Raw genomic sequence first — 22,239 nt, 5'->3', positions numbered from 1 at the left:
TGGGGTGTTTACTATTAAGGTAAATTCCATTCTATAGATGAGGAAGTTGAGGGCTTTGGGCAGTTTAAATAACCTGCTCAAGATTATACAGGTAATAAGGAGCAGAACTGGGATCTGAGCAAGGCTGTCTGGTTCTTTGCTCTAACCTATACACAACATTGCCTCATAGCATTTTATTTTTCTTAAATTAGTTCTGTAACAGAAGTCTGGAGGAAACATATATTCTCCCTGTTCACAAGAGGAGGTGATCACATCCCAGGGAGGGGGTATGGTAGCCAGGAATCAAAGTTCTGCGTCATTATAAACCCAATGACAAGAGCTCACAGCTCCTTCTTCTTGCTTGCTAGCAAAACAACTGGTAACCTACAAAGTCATTCCACATCATTCTTCTCCTGAAAACCATCTTACTGAGTTGCTATTTTCATGAATCCCAATTCACAGACCAGAAGGCTGAGGCCTAGAAAGGACAAATGGCTCACTTAGACGTCACATTACTAGTTTCTTCCCGCCCAGGCTCCTTCTACTACTCAGTGAGCTTTAGACAATTGCAAAAAGTGTGCTCCAACGAATCAGCCTAGTCACCACTCAGGAAACCACCAGGCTCGAGGCAAAGTTAAAAAAAGAGTATTGGTTTGGGCTTGGCCAGACTAGCTCAACAACCCTGAAGTCTTAGGGCTAAAAAGTTTGGACTACCTGAGGACTTTCTCTTCAGAGCCTTCAGTCATAGGCAAGAGATCTACCCTAAAGAAGGTCTGGGATATCAACCTTTCTCTTCTGTTTTTTTCCCTTAACACACTACTCAGCTTCTTCAGCCCTACCTTCATCCCAACAGTCTCTTCAGAGGTTGCCAAGAGACAGGACAGGGTGATGATACCGAGGAGGGCAATGATGATACTAGAACAATTGATAATATTAGCTGTAGTGTATGGAGAGCTTGCTGTGTGCCAGAAACTGCCTTGGGCAATGTTTACATACATTTGATCTTCCACTCTATGCCCATTAATCTAAGGAGTAGGTGCCATTTTCCTGATAAGGCTATGAGGCTTAGAGAGTGTCCATCACATGGCTGGCGGGGAGGAAATGGGGAAGGAAGGGTTAGCAGTTCACAGATTGCAGAGAGTGAGCTTTTGGGCCCCCAAACCCTCATTTATAAATCAACTTCAGACTCATCCCCCAACATGATGACATTCCTCGCATATCTGATCTTCCTAGGAAATAGGGCTCCTCCAAGAAAGCTAAGAGCAGAGAACACAGCAGCTGGATGTCAACGATCTAGAAACTCATTTAGCCTCCTTTTATCCCAACATTTTCTTTTAATTTAAAAAAAAATGGTGTTTATAGATTTTTGATTCCTTCAAAGCGTACTTCCTAACTTAAACACAAAATTTAAAAAACAATACAGCGCACAACAAAGCTAATGGATGTGGTGAGCGGATTGTGGTGTTCTGGGGGCTCCTCAGTCATTCTGCCAAACTGAACAGGCAGGTGAGAGGATGTGGACTTTCTGAGGTGAAGGACTGTGCCCCGACTGGATGTTTGCAGGTGCAGAAGGCATTATTCGGTTATCGGTCTGTTAAGGAGCATCCTGTTCAAAACCTTGGCTGGGAACGTGTCCTAGGTCATCTGTAAATCATCTACGGGTGAAGTTTACCAGGAGTGGAACATTAACATGGTGGAGGTGAGGCTTTCAATGGGGTCATTGGCCTGTGGGCTGATTCTAATTGGAGGCCTTGCCTTCACCTTTTAACCATTTCGATTTCTCCAACTCCAACTACTGCATTAAAAGGGCAGCAAGGAGCAGGTAGAGCATGAATTCAAACATAACCACTCTGATGAGGCGGCCAGTTAGGCAGTTAGAACCAGTAAGTATCCCAGTGGCAACAATACCACGGTTAGGTCAAGTGTCTGTAGGGGGAGGCCCCTTCAGGGCAGCTGCAGAAAGAAATCCCCTATTAATCCCTTGACTAAGCAGCTGATCGTTTATCTTTTTGTGCATATGTTATAACTCTTCCAACACAGGATTATTTATAAATTTTTAAAAGTCAGCACGGCTACCAAAGCTCTTTAGGGATTTCTCCGTCTCGCTAACCGATAACAGAAAAATAGAACTTGGGAAGGGCTTCTGTTTACAATTCACTGCCACTCTGGCTTGAAAAGTTCTAAGAAAGCTTCCTTGCTGGATTCATTCACAAAAAGAATGGGTCCCTATTTGAAGAGGGAAGAGATCTCAGTCTCCCGCCTTGAGATCTACTTTCTTTTGAGTTTGCATCCATTGTTATTTAAAGTAACGGCATTCAGCTAGGGTTCTGCAAGGGTTATTTTGCATAGTAATATCACAAAAGGAACCATTACCTGGCATAATCCCCTTTGGCTTCCTGAAATAAAAAAAAAAAAACAAAGATAGATGATCAATATGTATTTATGTTAATGAAGCAAATGAATTTCACTTGCGGTCACGTTTCCCTCTTAAAGTGACTGAGTTTTGTTTTTGACGAGTGTCCACGAGGAATTTCCTCTAGGGCCACAGAGAAGAATGTGGCATTGGTGAGAGGATGCATTAGTAGCCATTAAATACTTCTTATTCTTCACAGAAGAGATAAATATATCCGAAAAAGCACAGATGATTATGTCTTCTGTTAGGGATCTAAGGTCACGTGATAAATGCTCGTCTATTCAAGCAGCACACTTTTTAGTCTGGACACAGACCTATTAAACTGGACATAGGTGAATCAATGCACACTACTTGTTTTCTCTTTTTAAACAAGCACAGGAACACGCTTTGTTTCTCAGCTACTAGTGTCTTGAAGCATTAAGGGGCTCTCACACTGGACCTCAAGAAGATGTATATACAAAAGTTACCTCATTTAAATGAAAATTACAGCTGTTGTAACAATCGCGGCTTCCCAAATTCAACTATTCCAGAGCTCCTTTTCAGAAGGATAGTCTAAATTCTTTTCCCCCAGAGTAGTCTACATTTCATCTTGCTTTGCGACATAAAATATCACACTAGAGCTCCTGCAGATTAGGCTAAAACCGAAAACGGCGACTCACGTTTGTCGTGGGCAAACCACCAGCTGGCTTAAAAATCAATCAGCCACCGGCCCCAGGCGAAAGTTTCAGAGTTGTGGGCAGTTGACAAAACAACAAACAGAAAGGCGCAGAGGAGAGGCAGCCGGCGGGAATCCTACCTGTAACACCAGCGCGGCTAACTTGAAGATGGTTTCGCTGTCCGCTTCGATTTGCCCCTGTCGGGGGAAAAGAAAAGCATCACTGAACACAGGCTGCCCTAGGTTGTAGCAAATGGCTGTGGAGTTGGGGAAGCTGTCACAGCTTGGCACCTCCGGTTTACAATCAAACGCAGAGCATACCATTATAGGGGAAAGGGAGGGGGGCGTGGAGGGGCGCATCCAGGATTCAGGGGAAGCCGTAGAGTGTGTGTGTGTGTGTGTGTGTGTGTGTGTACGCACATTTTAATTAGCTGTGGGGAATTTTGTTTAGAGAGCAGTATTCTAGAAAAGCGCAAATGACTTCGAGGCTGAAAATTCAGACAACCTCTCAATGCATAAGTTTCATCCCTACAGGTTCATTTTTAAGCTCTGAAGATTTTCTTAGATGGTTTGTTCTGTATTTTCCTGAGATTTTTTTTTTCCTGTGTCACCACTTTTTTTTTTTTTTTGGTATACAAACAGTGCAACTATTATTAAAAATTTAAATTCATCTCTGCATCAGTGACACATTGTTGAATTAATATTTATACATTTAGAGGTAAAATGTAAAGCCTTAAGAATCAGCTCCATCACATACTTAGAGAAGACCAAAATTCTGTTCCATTTTGCTGAAGTCTGATGAACTCTATCATTTTACCTATTATTTTATTTTTTTCATCCTTTAAGATCCCTCCTACCCCAAAGAGAGGAATTCTGGGCTTCGGAAAACGGGGATGCTTTCTCAGTACACTTGTGGCGACACATAAGTGTGCATGGAGGGAATACTGCCGCAATGATATTCACACATGCCTTCATTTATTTTGTTCAATATGATCATATATGTTAATACCATTACCGCATCATATATTACCACAATGAATGGTAGAGAGGGAATTTATTTTAAAAAATCGTAAAAATACTTTTGTGTAAGCATTAACACACACTAGAACAATTCCATACAACCTTGCTTAAGTGTTGTATAATTAGTACTTTAAAGTACAGAGTCTTTGAGATTATGGAATTCATGAGCCTAGAAATTGCCCTGAATTCTTTATTTCTCCCTTCTACCTGTTGAATTCGGGCTGAGGAATTTTTATAGTTATACCAAAGGCATCAACGATGAGTAGTTTAAAGTAAAGGCGAACTAGGTAGGTTCCCAGAAGCAGCTGGCTCATTGGGGATTTCTGAAAAGATTATGCTTTTCTCTCATGTTTCCCAGTGATTTGATGGGGGTTCTCAAAAAACAAAACAAACTAGTAACAATAATTCTTCTAAAAGCCATAAAGTAAAATAAACAAACCCAAAACCCAGGGCTTTACAATGCCAGCTGTGATAATTACCTATGTTTTCCTTATATCACAAAATGAAAACAAATGAATTTTATCCTGTGACATCTAAGTTTCCCTTCTGAAACCCGAGGCAACGGATCTGCTCCAAAGTTTTTTTTTTGCTTTAAAAACTGACAGGCCCAGAGCCTTGGAATTCAAAGCTTGCTTCTAATCTCTAGAAACAGATTATAAAATCAAAGAGAAGACAGGTTGATTCTAAGAATCAATTGCCCTCTGTCTTTGAGGCAAGAGACAGTGCTTTTCTAATCTGGTGAAAGATGTTGAAGCATTTAATCCAACAGGTGAGATGGGTGTTGATCAAGACAAATTTTTACAAAGGTTGAATTCCTTAGGCTCAAAGGAAAAAAAACCAAAAATAAAAACACAACCAAAAACAAAACTCAGGAAGAGGGAGGGGTAACAGGGAGAGGAACACTTTGAGTTTGAAATTGCACCCAAAATTTAAAACTCCAGTTTGTCTTAAAATCTTACAAAAGAGAAAAAAAAATGGGTTGTTTCGATATTAGAAGAATAAAAGCTACAAAAAATGCATCGAAAATGACTGCCAGCTCTTCTGACCCCCCATGACCCTCTCTGCCTCATCAGAATGTTAGGTGAGTGATCCAGACAATATTTGAGACACCAACTTTTCAATTTAGTAAATGGAAGTTCGGCAGATGAAAAGCCCTCAGACAGAAACTCTTTACGAATGCTGCCAAATAATTCTCTACCTTAGAAGGGTCATTAAATATTAAAAATGCTGAAACAAGGAGCTGAAGCATGAAAAGTACCAGGCTCAGACAGCTCCAGAAGAGCTGGGAGGCAAATATGCAACTCACCTGTGGGTTTGTTTGTTTGTTTGTTTTTTTCACCTGTGCAAGTTGCCCCAAAGCAATTCTGGTGGAGGAGGGCGAGGGTGGGCTGGAGGGGTGGGGTCTCCTGGACTCTGGTTCCAGAAACAGGAGAATCCATGGTTTGGACAAGCCTTACATTCTTTTATATACTTCAGCCCCTACCTCACCTTCCTCCTAACCACTGTTCTGGAAACCCAAGGCAACATATTTTGAATTCTAATACCCATTGCCAAGGTTACCTGAGTTGTGCCGGGAGCTCACCAAACAATGGATCAAGCAAAAATAATACTATTTGCCTGGTTCTCAGCAATTTTGTATGGTGAAATTCTATGAAGACATACACAGAACTCCGGAATTTCATGCCTGAAATGCAGACGTTCTTTAGAAACTGCTGTCTGTCCTAGGATGGAAGATTTCTTTTACTTATAACCGTGGCAACAGGGGTAACTTTATAGGGACTGGGCAAGCTAATACTTGAGAGAGGGATCTCCTCAGAGAGAGGTAATGGGATCCTCCGTCGGTTTCCATGACTGTCAGGGATAAACAAAGAGGAGCAGAGAAGAGAATCAGGTGACGTGGCTGAATGCACAAGGGTGATATGAAACAGTACCAAGTCTTGGTGCTCTACTGTCATGGCTAATTTAGCTGCTTTACGAATCCAGTCCCTAGGTCACTAGGTTCAGGTTCTGTGTCGGACATCTTTTTTTTGTGCTTGGCTTGTTAGCTCAGTGGACCAAAACATCTTGATAATGAGGGAAACGCTAGGTTTTGATTCACAAGTAGCAGAGAATAAAAGACAGTTTTACAATCTGAAAGGGAATTTAGTGAAAATATGACCTATTATTTTATAGATGATGGCACTGAGCATCGGGGACATGATGTGTGCTCCCCAACCCCAGAGCCTCCTCGACTGTGACTCTGGGCTTCTCGTCCAGTGCTCTTTCCATTCCGCCATTTCCCGACTCCAGTGTCAATCTCTCACCAGGAATCTTCCAAAGGCATGCTTTTGATAAAAACTGGAATCAGATAAGACTGAAAAATGACTCCAAATGCCACCTTTTCTGTTGATGGGATGGTAAGTTATCATCAAACACAAACACCTAGAATGGAAAAATTATTTCTGAAGACCCAACTCCTTTTTCTGGATTGATGTAGTACTTCTTGGAAACTTATTCTGAACAACAATAGACGCGAATCACTTGCTTACAAATACTTAGGATGTGGAACTACTTGACAAAGGGCTGGAGGAAGTCAGCTTGTTTGCAAGTGTATCACTAATTATCTAGCTATTCTAAGGTTAAGTCTATTAAAAAAGGTAGCTTCTAGAACGTCAACAAATAAATGTGTAAGAAATGAGAGGAAAAGAAAATTAGCATGTATAGTCATTATAGTACGAATTATGCAGGCAATCGTTTTCAATAAATAAAAACTATTAGATAAAAGTTTGGTGAGAAAACAGGACAGGTTATCTATATAATCACAAAATATCTCTCTATGGGGAAATTTAATGATAAGGGGGAAAATGCCAACTTCTTAATTGAAAAACCTCACAGTAAAAAAATTTTTTTAAGATTTATTTATTTATTTTATTTTATTTTATTTTATTTTTTTAAAGATTTTATTTATTTATTTGACAGAGAGAGATTACAAGTAGGCAGAGAGGCAGGCAGAGAGAGAGAGAGGAGGAAGCAGGCTCCGTGCTGAGCAGAGAGCTGGATGTGGGACTCGATCCCAGGACCCTGAGATCATGACCTGAGCCGAAGGCAGCGGCTTAACCCACTGAGCCACCCAGGCGCCCCAAGATTTATTTATTTATTTTAGAGAGAAAGACATGTGCAGGGGAGAGGGGCAGAGGGAGAATGAAACCCAAGCAGACTCTGAGCAGAGCCCAATGCAGGGCTCGATCCCACGATCATGAGATCACAACCTGAGCCAAAACCAAAAGTGGGTCACCCAACCGACTGTCCCACCTGGGTGCTCCAGTCAGATAAAGTCTTAGTCAAGTGATAAGCTATTACCAATAACTGGACAGACCAGCATCATGTGCCTCCAGAAAGTATTCACTGAGAAGGACACAACTTCACTTATATACATGGACGTGTTGGTAAATGGAAACGTTTCACAACCAAAACTTGGAGGAGGGGGGATGATCCCTCATTTGTAGCATCTTTTGGTGTCCACGGTGCAAATACTCCCACCACGGCTGATTTCGAACTACCAATATGACCTCACAGAACATACTGCTGGGAAGCCATGTGAGAATTGGCTCTCACTGCTGGTACCAATCGGCTGGTTCCCCCGGGTAGTAAGTTGGCCAAAAACACATCACTAGATTTAATTCTGAGGAAGCATGAGACAAACCCAAAGAGAGGGTCATTCTAAAAAAAAAAAAAAAAGAGAGGGTCATTCTATAAAATATCTGGCCCATACTCTTTGAAAATGTTGACAGGATGAATGCGAAAGAAACGCTGAAGAACTGTTCCCAAGGAAAGGAGACTAAGCAGTCACAACAACACAGTGTATCACCTGTATCAAGAGGGCAGGTTGTTACAAAGAGCATTACTGGGACAATTGGAAAATATAGTACACAACAGTATAGGTTCAATATTAACTGTTCTAAATGTGATCATTGTAACAGGGTTGTATAAGTGATGTCTTTGATCTTAAGCACTATACAGTGAATTACTTAAGGATAAACAGTATAACTTACTCATATGATTCAGAAAAAAAAATTATACATCCATCGGCAGGAGGAGGGAGTGCAAATGTAGCAAAATATTAATGACTGGTGAATTTGGTTTGAGAGACATACCCCATTTTTGTGGCATTCTTTTTTTTTTTTTTTGATTTTTTTTTTTAGATTTTATTTATTTATTTGATAGAGAGAGATATAGTGAGAGAGGGAACACAAGCAGGGGGAGTGGGAGAGGGAGAAGCAACCTTCCCGCCCAGCTGGGAGTCGGATGCAGGGCTCCATCCCAGGATGCTGGGATCATGACTTAAGCTGAAGGCAGATGCTTAACAAATGAGCCACCCAGGCATCCTTTTTGTGTCATTCTTAAAATTCTTTCACAAGTCTGAAATAATTTCAAAAGAAAAAGTTTGTAAAAAGCTGACCTATTTTCCCAGAGTACGGGATACCTATGTGTCTTGACTGCCTGGTACCTGTCCCCTCTTCTGGACAGAAGATCCCACTCTTTTCAGAGCTGCTTCTTTCCCTTCTGGCTTGTGTGCAAACACAATCATCGTTCTGCGGACAAGTGATGGAACCTAGCCCAAAGACACTCCCAGGGATTTTCCAAATTAGAGCTGAGGGAAGAAAGCTCTCTCCCACTGTGTGTCAGGGCAAAGCTGGGCAGATGTGAATCAGAGAGAATCACTGCCCGCAGATGGAGACGAGGGGACTTCCTGACACTGGTAGTCAACTGTATCCATTGCTCAGCTGGGCCAGACTTCAAAGTCTGGTTAATACTCAAAAATTGGCAAGAACAGTGACTTGGATGCTGTTTAGATGCTCTTGCTTTGGTTTACCACTGAGCCAGCAGACAGAGAGTGTAAAGAACAGATGTGATAAGCATACAAATGAGTAATGGATGTAGCTCCCAGGAGACTTTTTAATTCCTTCTGTGGACACATCTATGAGAAGGAGAAATCTCCCAGATCAGAGAATTCTAGAGATAGATATGGATGCACTGGTTTCATACAATTAGTTTGGTATGCGGTGGAGGGGAGTACATCAACACTCAAGATCTACCAACTATCTTACAAGGCAGTTCTTGCTGGCCTCTAGAAGCATCCTTCCCTGTGCTAGTTCTTGTCTTCTAGGAGTAATGGTGCCTCTACGGAACCAGGCAATAATTAACCACACAATTCCCATTGTGTAAATGGACTAATATTTTGTCCTTTTTTGTCCAAATTGTTGGGGAGAGGTAATGTTTCTGGAGGGTGGTCTTGATGATATATATTTCCACTTGTTTTTCTAGACCAGAGTTTTGCAACCTTGTCATAATTGACATTTGCAGTTAGATCATCATTTTTTTTGGGAGGGTGGGTGCTGCCCTCTGCATTGTAGGGTGCTAGACAGCACCCCTAGCCTCTATCCACTAGATTCTAGGAGCAACCTCTCCTCTTAAGGTTGGAACCACCAAAAATGTCTCCAAACATTTCCAAAAGTCTTCTGGGTGCCAAAGATTCTCCAATTGAGAGCCAATGACCTAGATTCTCTCAGTTGCATTCCTGGATTAAGCTAGAAGCATCAGAAACTTACAAACTGAAGGCTTGCTCCAAGGTGAAACTGCTTTTGTGTTTCGGCTTCTACTGAGAAACTATACAGGAAGCAACCCTCAGAACCTCATTATCTTAATAACTCTACATGTGTTGGGAGGATATAGTTAATTACATCATGTAATAGTCTTTCATGAGGACCCCTGGGAGAAGTTTCTGTTTCTTAAGACCAATAGTGACTGTGATTTTCTGAGCAGCTGCTTTGTTTTTGCCTTAATGACCACTGTGAGTTATGCAAGTGATCATAACTGCCTCTTTGCTGTGGTTCTTTTTTTTTTTTAGATTTTATTTATTTGACAGAGATCACAAGTAGGCAGAGAGGCAGGCAGAGAGAGGAGGAAGCAGGCTCCCCGCTAAGCAGAGAGCCCGACGCGAGGCCTGATCCCAGGACCCTAGGATCATGACCCGAACCGAAGGCAGAGGCTTTAACCCACTGAGCCACCCAGGCGCCCCCTTTGCTGTGGTTCTTAAGAGGAGTTGGATTTCCAATTCAATGCTTTAGTAAATCTAACCATGCTAAACATTTTATACCAACCTGAACCCTGGCAGTATCTAATTATTTCTACTTTTATTTTCTCACAAGTAACTCTGATTTCACCACTGACCATATTTTAAAGCGATTTTCTTCTTTTTTATTGAGGTATATACAGCAATAAGCACAACTCTTAGCACACAGAATGGTGAATTATGGCACATATATACATACACTCATGCGATCATCACCCGGATAAAGACATCATTCTCACGGATTTTTCCAGCTTAGGGAAGTGTATGCATTTTAACACAGCACATGAAACAAAATTATTCTTGCTAGTTAGAAAAGTATCAATACCGTAAAATTGTTGTGATTTACAATTTTTTGATTACTAATCAATTTGAGCCTCTCCCTTGCAATTGCATATTATTTGCTATTGCTCATGTGTGAAATGACCCTTTGTTCACTTACCTATTTGAGAACTTATTTTTTGTTTGAGCTACCAGTGTTAGCCCTTTTTGCTGTCTAGTGGGTACAAACTGTATCCTGCAATCTGTTCTCCTCTCCTGGCCTATGAAGTCACAGGAGACTGGAAGAATCTTTGGGGTTCCGAGCAAGCTATTTCTCTGAAACTCAGTTCCTCATCTGCAAAATGGGGAATGATAATATTGAATTTTGTGGCTTGCTTAGAGCATTAGTGAGAGACAAATATATTTATCATAAAACCTAGGCTCAAAGATTCTCTTCATGTTATTCTCTCTGCTTTATGCACCGTGTTGCTTGTCACATTGTTCCATATTATTATACCTATGGTAATCTACTTTGGTCTGGGACACTGTTCAATTTTTGTGTTGTTTTGTAACATTTCATCAATGTTCCCTTAAAGGGATCATTTCTATAGTTTGTTACTAGAGAAGTTTCTCTGAATGTGTAGAGTACCTAAAATTGATCTCAATATCTAAGTGCTTTACTTTTCCAAAATAATCTTTAACATTCTCTTTCATATATTTTTTTAATTTAAAATAATCTTGTCAAGTTTAAAGGAGTGTATATATATATATATATACACATACATATATATATAATAATTTGCTTTCCTCTCTGCGACTATGTATGCCTCCACTGAAATAACTTTATTAAGAAAAAAAAAAGAAATTGTTTTATAGTGACCATAAAGTTTTACAATATACTATAAAGATCACACATATCCAATGTTAGGGTTAATACTCAGTATTTTATATTTTCCTTTATAAATGCTCATTTTCATTATATTTCCTGGTTATCATTATGTAGGATTATTATTTTTAATGTATTTGACTACCATTAAATTTCTTCACCAAAGCTTATAATGTCAGTAAGTTTTAGTTTATTTATTTCCATTCTGTGGACACATAGTGAAATCATCTTCAAATAATACTTTGGTGTACTTCTTTGCAATGGACTCGATCCGTCTAATAGCACTGCATGAAGCAGACATTTTACTTAACACATCAAAACTACATTCTTCTCATACACTGCTGGTGGTTTATAACGTAGTTGTGGACCAACTTTTTGGCAAGGTCTACCAAATCTTAACAAACATATACATGATGGCCCAGCAATTCTGCTCTCGGGTAAACACCTAATAGACATGACCCAAACGCCCATCAATGAGCAAAAGAACTGTGGTATATTTAGACTAGGGACTACTACTCCGCAGTGGAAGCGAACAAGCTAGCCTAAACTAAATACACTACAGATGAGTCTCAAAAACATAATTTGAGCAAAAATAGGTCAAACACCAAGCAGCATATGTTGTGTGACTCCAGTTATACGAAATATAAAGGCAGCCAAAAATAACAAATGCTATTAAAAGTCATGGAAGTGGGGGGATTCGTGACTGGAAGAGAACAGGTGAGGGGCTTCTCAGGTGATCTGTTTACTTGATATTGATGCTATTTGCACAGGTGTGTTCGATTTGTGGAAATTTGTTGAGCTGCAGAGATTAATGTAATTGTAATGTAATGTATTATGTAATGTAATTTATGTAATGTAAATTTATGTAATGTAATGTATTAATGTAATTAGATTACATGCACTTTCTCTATGTATATTATACTCTAACATACAGCTAAGAAGCAAACAAACAGAACTTCTGATCTTCCCTAAAGCTCTTCTCATCTTACTTAGTGGCAGTTCCGTCCTCACTTGCTTAGGTCCAAGATCTCACTCTGCACCTTCCGGCATGGAGCTGAGCAGTGAGCATCTTGGATGACGGTATTTGGTGATCCTCTTTGCACGTTCGAATGCGTTACACACCTTACTGTTTCTTTATTGTTTTTCTTCCCACCCACTGTTACCCCTGTCTCATAGGTAAGATCCTTAAGGTCATGGGCTTTTTAAATCTATTTGGCCCTAGCTCTATTTCTAGGACCTAGAACACTGCCTAGCACAGAGCAGGGGTTCAATAAAATTTGTAGAAGACCAACTAAAAGAGTAGTCAAGTAAAAAGTCGATGGGAGCATTTTTAAAAAAGATTTTATTTATTTATTTGACAGAGATCACAAGTAGGCAGAGAAGCAGGCAGAGAGGAGGAAGTAGGCTCCCCGCTGAGCACAGAGCCCGATGCGATGCGGGGCTCCATCCCAGGACCCTGGGATCATGACCTGAACCAAAGGCAGAGGCTTTAACCCACTGAGCCACCCAGGTGCCCCAAGATGGGAGCATTTTTATATTTTCTTTTAAAAAGGAAATGCTTCTTGTGTTTCTTGATTCAGTACTCAGTTGATTTGCCTTGATTTTCAACTCAGAATGAGTTTCTGAACCATGAGAACACAGCCCAGGCTTCACGAGCCATGGCACTGTAAGTTAAGTACCAGGAGACAAGGACTAGACATGCAAACTTAAAATACCCAACACAAGCTGGTGTTAGATGCCAGAAAGTCTTTTGCTCTTCAGGCTTCACTTTCTAAAAACATGCAAGGAAAATAATAATACCTGTCTCACATGTTTCATGGAGCCTGAAGACAAAAAGAAAAACAAGATATAAAAATGCTTTGAAAAAGGAAAATGCATTACAGGTGTTTCTGTGGGCATGCATCACAGTTTCAAAGACACAAGCATTATGACCAAAGTATCTGGGCAGACTGCTTCTCAGAAACTTGATCACAACGAAGATAGGAGCAAAGAGAAAGTTTTGCAGCATGTGATTATTGTTCATTTGTGGGAGGATAAACAAAGTAATATATGGAAATGAGAAAGAAGGGAAACTAGGCAGACCGCACTTTCCCGGGGACCAGCCCAGGTACGGTGCATGCAATGCATCTTATTTTTAGGTGGACAGATGACACCTTCCCGCTCCTGCTTTGGGATGAAGTTCCAACTAGTTTAAATAGAAACTGGATCTTGATTTCTAACACCGTTCCCCATGGAAAGGAAAAATGGCTAATTCCAAGGCTACCGCAATAGAAACATTTTGATCACTAAAATGAATGGCAGAATGGACGATAACACATTGATGGGGCGCCTGGGTGGCTCAGTTGGTTAAATGTCTGCCTTTAGCTCAGGTCATGATCTCAGGGTCCTGGATCGAGCCCCGCACTGGGCTCCCTGCTCAGCGGGAAGTCTGCTTCTCCCTCTCGCCCTGCTTGTGCTTTCTCTCTTTTGTGCATGCACTCACTCTCACTCTCAGATAAATAAATAAATAAATAAATAAATCTTTTAAATACAGAAAAAAAAAGCCCTGAGGTATACTGACATTGCCAGCCTCTTCTCAAGATACCCCGAGAACATCCATCACTTGCACTATATTCCTGCCACAAGGAAATTATGTTAGACTAGTGGCTCACAAACTTTGGGGTGTAGCAGAATTGCTGGGAAAAGAGCTAATGCAGAATACAGAGGCCCATGCCGAGGGAAGTAAGACAGGATGAAATAGCACAGGGCATGGGTCTTGGCATTTTCACCAAGCTCCTAGATGATTCTGAGACATGTCCAACATGATACTTGTTTCAAACCACTGAATTAGACAAATCTATACATTAGAAATGGAGAGACATCCTGCAAAGCAATTGGCCTATGCCTATACCCTTCAAAAGTACTAGTGGAGGAAAAACCGAAGAAAGCCTGGCTACCTGTTTCCGATTATGGCGACTACAGAGGCACGATGACTGACTACAACGTGTGAGCTGGGATCCGACTCTGGATCAGAACAGGAAAAAAAAAAACAAAACCCAAAGCTCTAAAGAACATTAATGAGACAATTAGAAAAACTGCATAGGAACTGGATTTTAGATACATACAACTTGTGAAATAGGGTATTCATTGCACAAGCAGAGATCGACACAGGCAGAGATCTGTTCGCTGAGCTCTACACCCAGCATCTGTATGCAGTGCCTGCCACATCGTGGAGAATCAAAAAATATTTTTAATGAATTAATCTCTACTTAAGAAAAAAACACAAAACATTTTGAGGACAACTTTCTATGAGATAATGCTACAAAAAATATCAGGACTCTAAGTCTTTCTGTTCCCAATTTCCATTTTTATGCACAACCCCCCCCCCCACCATTTTGAGATCTTGAGACTCTGCTTTACTCTCCTCAAGTCCAGGAAGAATGAGATGGTCACATGGGAAGTAAGAGAGAGACTAGCTCCCCCCATTCTGCAATATCTAAATCCTTTTTATAAACTCTTGGCTCCAACAGAGTTTCAAAGCAAGGGAGTGAATGTTTATGAGACTGCCCTGAAAATTAGGTGTGGCGATCTACAGCCAAATTGTTAGGCGATGCAAGAAAGGCAGGGAGCCTAAATAGGTCAGGCTCTGCTAATAAGCATGGAGGTTCCAAGGTACCCACATCTGATAAATACGGGGGGAGACAAGTGCAGAACAGATGAATAAGCATCATTAAGTAAATACTTAGAACCAAGCTCTCCACTTCTGTACTTATCCTTGTGCATTAGAAGATGACATACACAGCAGACTTTAATTACAGCATTCTAATTGCTTAAATGCACCCTGGCACCAATTTATGGTTACAATTTGAATTTGTAGTAGTGGGGTGTTCAGCTGAGAAACTACTCATATTTTTTTTTAAAAAACACTGCAAAGTGGCTTACAAGGTAATCAAGGATGATTAGAGAGAGAAAAGGATGAGTCAGGAAAAAGTTATGGTCACGATGTTAAAATTAAGCCTTCAAATAAAGAAGCTCTGCTGAAGTTAGTATCCTATTTAGATTTTTTTTTTTTTTTGCTTGAGTAAATATGCAATGATATTTTTATTTTCAGGACTTTTGTGTATCCATCTGGTTGGGTTAGTGATTATTTTTTATATTTCATTATTATTTATTATTTTTTCCAATAGATCATACTACGCTTAAAATGTTCACCAACATTCTCCTTTTATGCTGTGACTGTGCTTTTTTTTTTTTTTTTAAGATTTTATTTATTTATGAGAGAGAGAAGGGGAGAGAGCGAGCATAGGCAGACAGGATGGCAGGCAGAGGCAAAGGGAGAAGCAGGCTCCCTGCTGAGCAAGTAGCCCGATGTGGGGCTCGATCCCAGGACGCTGGGATCATGACCTGAGCCGAAGGCAGCTGCTTAACAAACTGAGCCACCCAGGTGTCCCTGACTGTGCTTTTTTAATGCTAAGGCCCTTCTTCTTCTTCTTCTTCTTTTTTTTTTAAGACTTTATTTATTTAATTGACAGAGAGAGAGAGATCATGAGTAGGCAGAACGGCGTCCAGAGGGAGAGGGAGAAGCAGGCTCTCTGCAGAGCAGGGAGCCTGATACGGGACTTGATCCCAGAACCCTGGGATCATGACCTGAACCTAAGGCAGCTACTTAACCGACTGAGCCACCCAGGTGCCCTAATGCTAAAGTACTTCTTATAAATGAAAACATCTTGTAACAGAATTTTGGAATAATACTGTCAATAAAAACAACAAAAACAAGAAACACCGAAGTGTTAATTGTTCCAAGAGGTTGACAAATATTAATTCACTGAATCCTCAGGACGGCCCTGTGCAGAAGAGATGTGGGGAGACTGAAGCTTAAGAAGACAAGGAGGTGGTCGCTTAAGGCTGTGAGTAGTGGAACCAGGATTCACAGCAAGGCAGGTGGGACTCCCTGCCCTCAGTGTCCAACCTCCCCACCCCTCATCTTCCTCATGGCAGGCACTGGGCCATACTTTGGACAGTCTCACCAAGAAGTGAGCAAACAATCTCTGTTGGTGGCAAGCACCTGTGAACCACTGCCTTTAGCTGAGAAGTCAATCACACTCTTACAGCGTATATTACATGGGTAAACTATTTGTGGCCAATTAAACAGGCTTAACTGAAATGGATATCCTAGTCTGTTTCCTAATGAATACAAATTGCAAAACATCATTATTAGGCCCACTTAATTATGAAATGGGACTCTTCTGTCAATTTCTTCTGTTTGAAAAGTATAAAGACAGCCCTTCACATTTCCCAAGTCTTCCTGAGCATGTGTAACACTGCAGAAAGGCAACATATGTCTGGCTCTCCTCTGGGTTGAACAAAGAGATGACAGATAGCTGATAGAAAGACAGGGAAAAAGATGGACAGAGAGAGAGATCTGCTCTGGGTAAATTCGTTTTGGGAAGTTTCTTTGCCATATTCCTTTTGAAATCCAAGATGTGCATCTTTAAGGATGTCAAGCTGAGCATTTTCAAAAGCAGGAAACATAAAGAAAGTTGATTTCTAGAATAAATTGAGAAAATATCTTACGGAGTCATTTCACTCATTCCTGCATTTAAGATACTGTACTTTCAGCTGAACGAACCATCTACCTCCCCCTGCTTCTGTCCAAACATTGATCGTACTATTTTTATGACTTTTTTGAGTCAAATTTAGCCGTAGAGCTCTTCTGACAACTCATTTCTGAGATGATGTTTTACTGAAAGTATGAATGCTGAGTTTAAATGTTTTAAGATAACTCATGCTAAATGGCACCGCTAGGAAATGCAGGCTTTTTAACTGCATTTTTAAGAGCTCTTCTCAATGTATTTAACAAATATCTGAGTGCCTACTTGTGCTGGCGATATACAAGTGAACAAAAAAATCCATTGTTTGAAAATTCCCCCTGGCTAGTGCCACCTGGAAGGTATTTTCCTTATTATTTACTGTGTGATGAGGTTCTTTTACCTCTGTGGACCCCATTCTTCCCCCAAACAACTCCCCTTCTACCATGGCAGAGAGGTGATAAAGACCAATGACTGAGCACATATGGCAAGTCCCCAAGGATTCAAACTGGCCTGTGTTCTAAGCCATTATTACGAAAACTTTGATTCTCCCAAATGTACAAGGCACCATATAATCTGAATGCTCATGGTTTAAGATGCACATAATTTCAACGTCAGGAAAACAGAGGGAAAACCACATGAAACAGGAAAAGGTGAAATATTTATTATAAAACTCGCAATAGCCCTTTAAAGTACAGTATTAGATTTCTTTGTTCCTCGTGGACTGGCTAGCCGTCAAACCAACTCTGATGTTTGGTTTAGTGACTTCACTTGGTAAATACTGATGGCTGGTTACTATGAGGAGGCACGCTCGCCTCTGTGTAGACAGAACGTACAGCCTGCAAAATCCAATTTCTATTCCTGAACCTTTAAATTATTTTAGCATCTTGAAAAGAACTCGAGGATTAAAACACACACACACACACACACACACACACGCATGCATCTGTACACACACACACACGCACATATTCACCCTTCAAACCCTAAATGCTAAAACAGCCAGGTTAGTAGATCTACTGAATATATTTCAGTTCTCAGTGACTACTCAAATTGTTGTCTGGTGAGCCACACGCTATAATTCTGGGACAAGCACGAATGTGATCCTGAAGTATTGGATGGTTACAAAGGAGTATGCTTTATGTTCTGTTAGGTTAAATGGAGCTGAGGCCATTTCTCTCTCTCAAGACATTATAAATAGGGGGGCACCTGGGTGGCTCAGTCTGTTAAGTCTGTCTTTGGCTCAGGTCATGACCCCGGGGTCCTGGGATCAAGTCCCATGTCGGGCTCCCTGCTCAGTGAGGAGGTCTGCTTCTCCCTCTGCCACCCCAAATAAGTAAATAAAATCTTTTTCTTTTTCTTTTTTTTATCTTTTTCTTTTTTAAAAAAGAACTATCCCTATTCCACAGGTCTTTCCACGAATGTGTACTTAAAGAAAATATCTCTTTGCCATGAACAGGAAGCTAGAATAGTACAAAAATATCAAAATATCTTTTTGGTTGTAGGAAATATTCCCTCCAAAAAGAAAACCATGTTTTGACTATTTAGGAGCTTATGTATTAACTTTGCGGAGGATTCTTTTCTCCAATATTTCTCCTACCCCTGCTTTTTTTGTTGCTTTTATGGTAACTTTGGTTCAGTCAGAAGGAAGAAGAAAAGTCAATGATAGCAAGGGTAGTCTGGCTGAATGGGGTGGGTTGGAGAAAATGCCAGAAGACTGGCCTAACACGAGGTTTTAGGATTAACTGGATTCTCTCCGCATATACTCTCAATGTTCCTCTGTCCCAGCGGCGATCAAATGTTGATGACTTGTTTCCTTGGAATTCCAAGAGAAGATGCTTGAATGGATGAGCAGAGAATTGTATCCACCTATTCTTAGAGCTAATTTTACAGTGATTCTCCTGAATGTCTCCACAAGCTACTTACAGTAAACACAGCAACGAAGGTTATAGTACATACGCTGAGATGCCCACACTTTCAAATCCGACTGTGTGATGTCCAAATTGTATTCCAATAAATTCCATATATTAAATTTCAAGGTTACAAGTGCGGCACAAATGCCAGAAAATTGAATTTAGGAGCAGTAACTCCATCTTAACTAGTGAAAACAAAATAGGATTGAAAGCTGAGAAAGTCTAATATTATGGTTGTTTCTCAGAACTGATTTTCAGCTTACCTTGATCTTCTCACAAGCCCATTCTGAAAGACTGATCAACGCAGTTGCTAGTGTAAACTCTGTTTACTTTGCTCACTTGACCACGATTTACTGAGGGCCTCTAACATAGGCCAGGCTCCGTGCCAGTGGTTGAGTCGTGAACATGACTGAGGACTGACCTGGACCCAAGGACTAAGCCTGGCCGTGGGCGGCAGATCCACGAACAAACAATTCGACACGACGGGAGGAGAGGGGAGAAGCATGTAAAGGGTATTTTGGAGGCTGGAAGAACTGAGCTCCAGAAGGACACTGGCGATGGTGCTTAAGGGGAGGAAAGCATTGCTCCAGGGGTCTGGGCTGGAGCTGATTTCTGGAGGATAAGCGGAATACTTGGCAGAGGGAAAGGAAGGGAGGGAGGAAGGCGGTCAGCAGGGAAACAAGAACATAAAAGAGAAAAAGACATTCAGCAGGCTAAGTATATTAAAAAGGCACAGAAGTTTGGCAAAGGCTGGGATCGTCAGGGAACGAGGAGGTATTTCAGTTTGACCATGGGGTGAGTGTGGGAAGAGGCTCCAGTAATAATCCAGGGCTTGGGCGTCCTCTTAAGGGGCTGATATGGAAAGGCAGTAGTAAGAAAAGCAAAAATACCAACAGCAAAACACGGTGCCAGACACTGTTCTCTACGCTTTGCATATATTAGCCTATCCACTGAGGCAGGTACTATTCCTGCCCCCGCTTTAACAGTTAAACGGAGGCTTAAAAATGTTAGAACCATGCCCAGGTGAGAGCCAAGGCCCTGTTTCTGAGCCAAGGGTACCTGGTTGCATTCCACAGTCCCTATAGGCAGCGGGGAGTCCCGGGAGGGGCGGAGCCTTGTCGATTTCACGTCCTGAAATGCCTCAACCCTGCTCTCCGATTGTTCATTCTTAAAATCATTGACTCGTTCACTTACTCGTCCATTGAACACCCTTTTACTTGAGATAGAGGTCCTAGAGATCCCGATGTCAAGAAAACCTGGCTCCCATCTTCCATGTGTCAGTTTATATTTAACGAAATAAAAATGTGCGACGGAGCCATCAAGAGAAATGAAATCTTGCCATTTGCGACGACAAATGGAACTAGAGGGTATTGTGCTGAGCGAAATAAGTCAATCGGAGAACGACAACTATCACATGATCTCCCTGATATGAGGAAGTGGAGATGTAACGTGGGGGGTTTGGGGGTAAGAAAAGAATAAACGAAACAAGATGGGATGGTGGGGGGAGACAAACCATAAGAGACTCTTAATCTCACAAAACAAAACTGAGGGTTGCTGGGGGGAGGTGGGTAGGGAGAAGGTGGTTAGGTTATGGACATTGGGGAGGGCATGTGCAATGGTGAGTGCTGTGCAGTGTGTGAACCTGGCGATTCACAGACCTGTACCCCTGGGGATAAAAATACATTATATGTTTATTAAAAAATTAAAAAAAAAAAAAGTGCAGCGGCAAAGTATCTCTGTGTTCCTTCCCCAAGCAGCACACTTAACTCTCCAAACATAAGAACAAGGAGAAGAGAGGAAGCAAAGTGGACCAGATAAGATTAAAGCAGCCTAAACATACAAAAAAGTTGACAGTCTAACAAAATGTAAAATGTAGGCAACAAGGGATCTCAACCAAAAAAAAAATCATGCTCAAAAGAAAGAAATATGACAGAATAATACAATCAAATCTCCAGTATTAGGCATATGAATCAATTCCTTTTTTTTTTTTTTTTTTGTATTTTTTCTGCATTTTCTACAATGGACAATTACTACTTTTACAATTGGGGAAAAAGCCATTCTGCCCATTGTCTTTAAGAGTAGACCTTTTGCTTTTCTAGATAAAACAATTAGGAATCTTCAGCTTCCATTAGCTTTGCCAGGTGAGAAAGGTGACTGACTGTTTTTCTGATAGAGGGAAAGTGATGAGCAAAATGTTTTTATTCTCTTTATACAGATTTAAAGAGGTAAAGTTCAGTGACTACATTGATTGCTTTTGTCTTTATTTTTCTGATTCAAAATAATTCAAGCTTCTTGCTCAAAAAAAATGATAAAAGCATGACTTAGGGAGCTAAAGTTCCATAACCTCACTCCCAGAGATAATAGATATTTAGGCTATGCCATACTTTTTTCTGTTTTTCCCTATGTGTAAACCCCATTGTATATACATAAAAAGTAAATAATAAAGTTAACAACAATCCCAGTATATTCACAGTTCCATAACTTGATTCTTTTTAAACGAGACAAGGTAGTTTGGACACACTTCCTTGTCTGTTGGAAATGACGCTATTCTATGACAGCCACACTGTATCTTATCACATCAATGATTTGTCCTTCATTGAACCAATCCCTGTTGAAGTGTATTTTAGGCAGTTTCCAGTTTCCTACTACTAGAAACAATTATTTAAGGTCTTTTTATATTTATCTTTTCATATTTCAGTAATATTGTCCATGAGATAATTCCCAAAGCTGGTGGACAGTTGGGTGCAAAGATATATTCTTACTTTTAATGGACATGGCCAGACTGCCCTCGAAAGCCACAGGGGCTTTGAAAAGAGCTTTGGCGCCTCCAGCTTCACACACACAAACGCAAACAGAATTCAGTTATGCCATATGCTCCATCCCTCTGAGCAGGGGTAAGAGCGTGTTTTAGGGATGCTGGGCTGAGGCTCTTGCCAAGTCTCCTAATGAAAGGGCACATCTAATAAGCTCTCAGTGCAGAAAGGGGTCTGGAGGGAGGATAAGAATAAGTATGATTGGATAGTCTTGCAATAACGAATTTTAATAGGATCATTAATGCTCGGTTCTTCTGTGTTTCTACATTTTTTCCAGGTACAAAGAGATGAGAGCTTTTGAGAAAAGAAAAGGGAGCATAGTGAAATCTGTTAGGGCATTCCTGAGCCCATGTCTGGTCCTTTTTGGTTGGTTGTATCTTCCTGCTCAGCCTAGAGCAGAGGCAGCCATAACTGGCTTAGCACCCGGGTCAACATCTCTTGATTGATTCCAGAGATGTTCTGTTTAAAGAATCAGAATAGACCTAGGTTCTCTCCTGTGGTCAGATCTAACACAGGCTCATTAATACCCAGGAGGCTCACAGTTGTCACTTACTGCTTTATTATTTAACAGGATAGTATATGTTCACGACAGCATTTCACAAGTGTGGTCAGCAGTCCATTAG

At 40.8% G+C, this 22,239-nt stretch overlaps 1 protein-coding gene across 4 annotated transcripts in view; it reads right to left on the bottom strand.

The window, feature by feature from the left end:
• FRMD4B (FERM domain containing 4B) overlaps positions 1–22,239 on the bottom strand; it is a 324,824-nt gene that overhangs the window by 64,721 nt on the left and 237,864 nt on the right. For all 4 annotated transcript variants that reach the window (XM_044253189.1, XM_044253190.1, XM_044253187.1 and 1 more), the window contains 2 exons: positions 3,189–3,245; positions 2,353–2,375 (listed from right to left, as the gene is read on the bottom strand). In XM_044253189.1, coding sequence (XP_044109124.1) covers positions 2,353–2,375; positions 3,189–3,245 — 80 coding nt within the window. The remainder of the gene's footprint in view (positions 1–2,352; positions 2,376–3,188; positions 3,246–22,239) is intronic.

Source organism: Neovison vison, chromosome 6, assembly GCF_020171115.1.
Source record: "Neovison vison isolate M4711 chromosome 6, ASM_NN_V1, whole genome shotgun sequence".
In the NCBI taxonomy this organism is placed as follows: Eukaryota; Metazoa; Chordata; class Mammalia; order Carnivora; family Mustelidae; genus Neogale; species Neogale vison.
Note: the sequence above shows the minus strand (reverse complement) of the source record. Positions and strands in the feature narration are given on the sequence as shown.